The sequence below is a fragment of the Propithecus coquereli genome, unplaced genomic scaffold (genome assembly GCF_000956105.1).
Source record: "Propithecus coquereli isolate 6110/MARCELLA unplaced genomic scaffold, Pcoq_1.0 Scaffold171, whole genome shotgun sequence".
Lineage (NCBI taxonomy): Eukaryota > Metazoa > Chordata > Mammalia > Primates > Indriidae > Propithecus > Propithecus coquereli.
The window spans coordinates 6,719,500-6,726,740 of record NW_012141747.1 but is presented as its reverse complement, the minus strand read 5'-3'; the positions used below and the strand labels follow the sequence as shown (position 1 = coordinate 6,726,740).

At 40.0% G+C, this 7,241-nt stretch overlaps 1 protein-coding gene across 1 annotated transcript in view; it reads right to left on the bottom strand.

The window, feature by feature from the left end:
* Nucleotides 1-3,144: 3,144 nt before the first annotated feature.
* MRPS5 (mitochondrial ribosomal protein S5) overlaps nt 3,145-7,241 on the bottom strand; it is a 19,863-nt gene continuing 15,766 nt past the window's right edge. Inside the window, exons 7-8 of the mRNA XM_012641998.1 lie at nt 4,890-5,026; nt 3,145-3,519 (exon numbers count right to left, since the gene is read on the bottom strand). Coding sequence (XP_012497452.1) covers nt 3,295-3,519; nt 4,890-5,026 — 362 coding nt within the window. The 3' untranslated portion in view covers nt 3,145-3,294. The remainder of the gene's footprint in view (nt 3,520-4,889; nt 5,027-7,241) is intronic.

Genomic DNA, 7,241 nt, shown 5'->3' with positions numbered 1-7,241 from the left:
GTATTTTTGCTTCAAATCATCAATTATGTTTTAGAGATATTTAAGTACGAAAAAAGGATATATACTATCCTTTATGCATGTAATAGGAACCTACCCAGTTACCATTTCCAGTGTTCTTCATCTTTTTGTGTAGATCCAGGTTTCCATCTGTTACCAGCTTTATTCTGCTTGAAGAACTTCCTAAACAATTCTTACAGAGGTCTGCTGATTAATTCTTTCAGATTTTGTTATGTCTAGAAAACCCCTCCTTTTGGCTTCACTTTTGAAAGATATTTTCACTAGGAAAAGAATTGTAGGTTGGCAATTTTTTTCTTTCAGTACTTTAAAGACGTTGGTCCCCTTTTAGCTTGCACGGTTTCTAACGAGAAAGCTGCTGTCACCTTTGCTCCTCCATACCCAATTTGTCTTTTTCTCTTGCTTTTAAGATTTCCTCTTTATCACTGGTTTAGAGAAATTTGATTGATATAGTTCATTGTACTTCTGGAGTCTGTGAGTTTATAGCTGTCAATTTGGCAAACAATTCAGTCATTATTTCTTCAAATATTTTGTTATACCTCCCTCAACTCGGAACTCTAATTGCACTCGTATTTGGCTCTTGATGTTGTCCCACAGTTCTCTAATGCCCAATTCCTCCCTCATCTCCTTTCTTCAGTCTTTTTCCTCAATTTTTTTTACTGCTGTCTTCTTCACTCATCTCTTCTTCAGCAATGTCCAATCAATCTGCTGTTAACCCCAGCCAGTGTTTTTCATCTCAGATATTATAGTTTTCATTTCCAGAAGTTCAATTTGTGTGTTTTATATCTTCCATGCCTCCACTTAACATGTTCAATTTTTCTCTCTAGCTTTTTGAACATATATAGAATATAGTCACAATATCTATTTTAATGTCCTGATTCTTTCATTGCACCATTTCTGGGTCAGTTTTGATCCATTTTTCCTTTCATTATAAATTTTATTTTCATGCTTCTTTGCATGTCTAGTGATTTATTAGATGCTGGGTATTGTGAATTTTACTTTATTGGGTATTAGTTATTTTTTGCATTTCTATATTCTAGAGCTTTGTTCTGGAACACAGTTCACTTTTTGGAAACAGTTGTGTTCCAGTTTGGTCTTTTTAAGCTTTGTGAGTTGGGACCAGAGATAGATTTTTCCACTATTGAGGCAAAACTCTTATTAGTACTCTTTCAATGACACCTGGATTACAAGGTTTTCCACGGTGGCTGTTGAAAACAGGTGCTATTTTCAGTCCCACACGCTGTTCCCTCTAATCCTTTTGGGTGTGTCTCTCTTTGGTCTTGAGTAGTTTCCTAATAGGAATGCACTGTTTAGTGTGAAAGTGAATACTTGATGGAAACCCTCTGTAGATCTGTTCTCTCATTGTGCAGCTCTCTCCTCTAAGGCATTCTCTTCTGTGAACTCTAGCCACCTTGACTGCCTTGATTCCCAACTCTACCACCTGAACTCAAGGAGGCCACCAGGTCCTGATGGGATGACCCTTCCTGAAGCCATGGACTTTCTCCATAGTTAAGTAGGCAAAATTTTGTTTTCCATCTTTAAAGGAAAATTGTCCTCTGTTGCCTAAAGTTCAATGTCTTGATATTTGTTAGGTAAATTTACGGACGGGGGTTAACTAGCAAGTCAAAAAAACTTTAGACAATAACCACCTTGCTCAAACCAAGTGTCACCAGAAAAAAAAAAAATGCTCTCCCACCTTCATCTGCTGATGTCGCAGGCTTAGAATTTTCACCATCATCTGGCCTAACATGGCCTTCTCCCTATCCGTGGTATCATTGGAGGTGCTCCTGTTATTTCTAGGCAGATTGCTATCATCAGAGGTCTAGAGGAGAGCCACAGTAGGGAACCTGGACTTCCACCTGCACTTGGCAATAATGAAGCACCACACCCCTTCCACCACCACTGCAGTCAAAGGCCTGCTAAAAGAGATTTATATAATGCCTACGTGTCATAACATGATAAAGAAGATGTCCAGGATACAGCCAAATCACTCATCATACCTAAAACCAGTAAATTTTAAACTTGAATGAGACAAACCAATCACAGGGTATCAATGCTAAGATGACACAAATATTGAAACATTATGACAAGGATTTTAAAGTAGCCATCATAAAAATGCTTCAGCAAGCAATTACATACATATACTCTTGAAACATAAAAAAAAATAGAAAGTCTCAGCAAACAAATAGAAAACCTCAACAAAGAAATAGAAGATCTAAAGAAGAATCAAATGGAAATTTTAGAACTGAAATATACAAATAGCCAAAATAAAAACACTGCATGAATGGCTCAAGAAACAGAATGGAGAGGAAAGAGGAAATACTCAGTGAACCTAAAGATAAAACAATAGAAATTACCCAAACTGAACAACAGAGAGAAAACAGACTGGAGGAAAAAAAACAGAGCCTCGGGGACTTGTGGGACTATAATAAAAGATTTAACATTTGTGTCATCAGAGTCCCTGAAGGAGAATGTGGGTGGAGCTGAAAAGCTCTTCAAAGAAATAAAATAATATTTCACAGAATGGGAGAAAATTTTTGCAAATCATGTATCTGATAGGGGGCTTGTATCTAGAACATATAAACAACTACCTCAGTAACACAAATAACCCAATTTTTAAAATGTGCAAAGGATCTGATTAGACATTTCTCCAAAAAACATATACAAATGGCCAATAAGCACATGAAAAGATTTTTAACATCATTAGCCAGTAGGGAAATGCTAGTCAAAACCACAATGAAGTACTACTCCTGGCTATAATCAAAAGACAGAATAAGTGATGGCAGGCAGGTGGAGAAACCTTGTACACTACTAATGGGAATGTAAAATGGTACAGCCACTGTGGAAAATGGTTTGGCAGTTCCTCAATGTAGTCCAGTTACTTAACTGCTCTGTAAAATGAAGTTAATAATGTTCATTTTGGATGAATGAGTACATACATATTAGCTATAATTATTATAGCAATTATTATTATTATGCATATTATTTTTGATTGGGTCAGACTATTAGCTCTGTCTCCCTAATTTACTCACTTTTGCTAGTTTAAATGAATATTTAAAGTAGTCTTGAACTGAGATATGTAGTAAAATTCTTAACACATTGACTGGCATATAACATGTGCTCAATAAATGAAAGCTATAATTATTTATTTGTAAACGGAGGAGATAAGGTTGGATACCCCACCCCCAAAAGGGCAACATCCCAAGGTGTGAAGGGTTGAGTCTCTCTCATAGGTGCTGAAGTGCACCAGGCACTGGCTGTACAAAGCCAGAGAGAAGGTTATGTGGCGGCTCTCTTTAAACCTGCCCACACAGAGTGCTTCATGCCCTGTGCAGCCTTCACTTCTTCCCAGTCCAGTTTGACGTCTGGAACCTCATCTTCTGGCTCTGGATCCTTTCTCAAGGCTCCCTGCGGGGAGGCAACCACAATGGGCAGAGGACCACATTCCTCCCGGAATTCCACAACATGGAGACCCTTCTTATCAGCCAGCTGTTGATGGGTTTCCTGGGCAAGATCAAATTGAGAAGAACAGGTTAGGTCTATGAAGTACATCTGCAACTTAAATAGCAGGAACTTCATAAGCCAGAGGGAAGTCATGTAAAAACAGGTACAGCAGCTTGGGGGAACTGAAATACCATTTCAGTTGATCCTGGGTAATGTGTTTTATGGCTCAACTATGGTGACCTGTCACTGGTGGAACCATCTCAGCCCCATTTCCCCACCCCAAACTGGGATGGAGGGAAGGGCCTTGGCCTCTTGCTTTCCAAACCCTCCTAATTACTTGCCATACTATGCCAAAAATTGAACTTGAATCTCATCAAGCCCCTAGATCTAATTACCAATTCATAGGAAACACAGGGGATAGAAGACATTAAGGACCCCACAGGTTTTAAGTTGGCACCAGACTGGGAAACAATGGTAAGATAAACAAACTGGTTTCTTAAACAAAAAAATCACAAGAAAACAAAAAGAAGAAGAGGGGAACCTACAGATTAAGAGACTTAAAAGACATAAAAACTTACAATGTATTGACCTTTTTTGCAACCTGATTCAAATTGTGTAAAAAAATAATTTTTAAAAAATCTAACAGATACATTTGTATGAACACTGGATATTTGATAATATGAGTTACTAATTTTTTATTTATAATAGTATTATAGGGTATTTTTTAGTCCTTATCTTTTAGAACTACATACTGAAAGATTTATGGATGAAACAAATAACGTCTGAGATCTGGTTTAAAACAACTGGGGCTGGGTGGGGGTGATACTGACAAGACCAGCCATGAGCTAAGGAGAGGGCTGTGGGGATTCATTATAGAGGGTGGCCATGGAGGTCTGGAAACAGGCAAATAAATTTAACAGATGGTTTATTTATAGTGTATTAAAATACGTGGTATGTCCAACCCCATGATCCCAGACTTCATGGCTGCCTTGTACTATTGTAATTCTATATATGTTTGGAATTAGAAAAAGAGATGAGCTGTTTCATAAACAAAAGAAAATAATTTAAATAGGTTTATCTTGTAATCAAAGCTGTGTCACTTAAATCGGTGATTTTTTTTCCTTTTTGAGTAGCACACTAAATAATGTATTCTTTTCATAATAAAACATAGGCTGTAGTTACCGGCTTATTAAAATACCGAATTTTAAAACTTAAAAAAATCCATTAAGTATTTTTTTAAAAGGTAATTTTCATTAACTAACTCTTCAGTGGATTTGACTAACCTGATGCAGCCACAGATAGCAAAGAATGCCCAAGTCCTCAGGTGACCCCGGGAGAGCATCTCCAGGAGGCCCCACGGCATCGTGGTGTCAATGCACATAACGAAATACAAACTAGAACTTCTGTTTCAGACCCTGCAGAAGGGTTACCTGTTGGGAGAGCCCACGGAAGAGGCCCCGGGTGAGGTTGAGCATGTTGATGGACCCAGAGACCTTGGCATACATGTCTTTGATGCCAATGAGCCGGCAGATGGTGATGATGGCCCTGTGGCAATGGAGACCATAACCTAGAAAAGGGGGAGAACCAAGTGAACCAAGCCTGCTGCAGTCAGCCTGCTGGCTTTCGCGTGGCTTTAGGTGCTGGGTTTAGGGAAACCAGTTCACTTCTGGCTTCACCACTTCCCAGTGGGGTGACCCTTGGCAACTTAACTTCTATGATGACACTTATTTAAATGGAATGCTATAAGGGATTAAAGAGATTTATATGTATATAAATCTCTTAAACACAATGGGAAAAAACCCAGGGCTGCTATGAAGATGAACAGAGATGCCTGAAAATTCTTCCCCGTCCCCACCCTTGTTAACTAAGGGTCAAGGGACACATCTGTTTTCACCCTCCTTGACTGCTCAGGTGTCCTGAGCAGAGGGTCCACTCTCTCCTCCTGGGAAAACTCTTCTCTGGCTTTGGTCCTGGATTTCCCCCTGGCTGCTGGCCTGTCCATCTCCCCTCCTTGTTGGCCTCTAAATCTTGGGTGGTGTCCCCTCCAGCCACTTGTCCTACTCTTGTCCACCTGTAATCCCTTCTCCAGAAGAGCTTTAAAAACACAAACCAAACACATCTCTCCCCATTTAAAAGCCCTTCATTTCACGCTGTTCTCTGAATTAAAATAAAATAAATAATAAAGACCTCCACAGCCTACAAAGCCCCTCATGCCTTAACCCTGACCTCTTCTGGAGACCCACCCTCCTCACGTTGGCTTTCCCATCTCAAGGACTTTGCACGTGGGGTTTCCCTCAGCCTGGAATGTTCTCCCAGCTCTGTCCCCTTGACTCCTTCTCATCTTCAGGGTCCTTCTTTGACCATAAGGTGGCATCCTCCCCTCCACCTTCCTCCCCAACTCTAATGCAGCATCCTGGTTATGGCATTCAGGCAATCAATGAAACCTGTTTGCTCAATGTTTCCCCTCAGTAGAATATGGGCTCCATGAAAGCCAAGATACTGTTTGTTTACTACTATGTTCCCAGAGCCTACATCAGTACCTGGCAAATGCCGGTGGGCGTGAGGGAGAGTTAAAGGCCCCTAGTTTACATTCTAACATTTTTATTTGTCAGACATGAAATTCAGCACACAGCTCTTCTGCTTTAAGGCAGAAGATCTACTCAATACATTACTGGCTTTCTAGCTTCTGATTTCTCATGGTAAAGAACTATCCCTTCTACCTGAAAGAACCAATTAACTGTGGACTCCATAACTATGCCAGATCATGCAAGAACCACAGACTTGAGAGGGTAGTAGCTAACAACAGGTAACAATGGGGTTCTCTGTTCTTCTGTGTGGACTTATCCACACATAAAACTTGTGTCTATGAGTGAACATAAAGCATCCATGTATAGAGGTGTCCAGATGCACACACACCTAGACAGGTACACACAAAAGGGGGTGTAAGGCAGATTTTGGAAGGACCTGGGAAATAGACTCCAGTGTGCCACTGCTCACTGGATGACCCTGGGCAAGACTCTCTCTCCTTACAGGACCTACTTAGTAGCACTGTTAGTGAGCACCAAGGGAAGGTGCATATAAGACACAGCACTTGGACCACAGGAAACACTCCATGAATGGCAGCCACTGTTTTGCACATACATAAATATCTATATAATAGCGGTCACAGTCCTATGGTAATTATTAATATTTAACAGTACTTTGATTGTGAACACTTCCAGGCAGAGACTATGTCAAAAAACACTTGTTTAATAAAAGTTAAATTAATGTGCGTGTATTTGGGGAGGAAATCCTTTGCAGCAATGTGTGTGGAACTGACTACTGTCCTGCAGCCAAAGTAGAAGTGTGCCATGGTTAAATGAGTTTGGGAACGTGCATTCTCTACTTCCCTTGGGAGATTCATACAGCATAGCAACAAATTAAAGACCAAAATATTCACAAAGGTGCACTTTTTTTTTGCCTTTCCCTAATCCAGTTCTGCCACTTGGCATCCTTTCTGGAGTAACACCTATTACTACCTCCTATGCATTACTATCATAGAAAGAGTAATACATAGGAACACAGTTTAAGAAATGCCTATTTGTATATGTATTTAGGAAATATCTATAGAGTATCACACTGTTTTAACTTCAAAATCAGAGTACTAGGCCAGGCACAGTGGCTCATGCCTGTAATCCTAGCACTCTGCGAGGCCGAGGCGGGTGGATTGTTTGAGCTCAGGAGTTCAAGACCAGCCTGAGCAAGAGCGAGACCCTGTCTCTACTAAAAAAAATAGAAAGAAA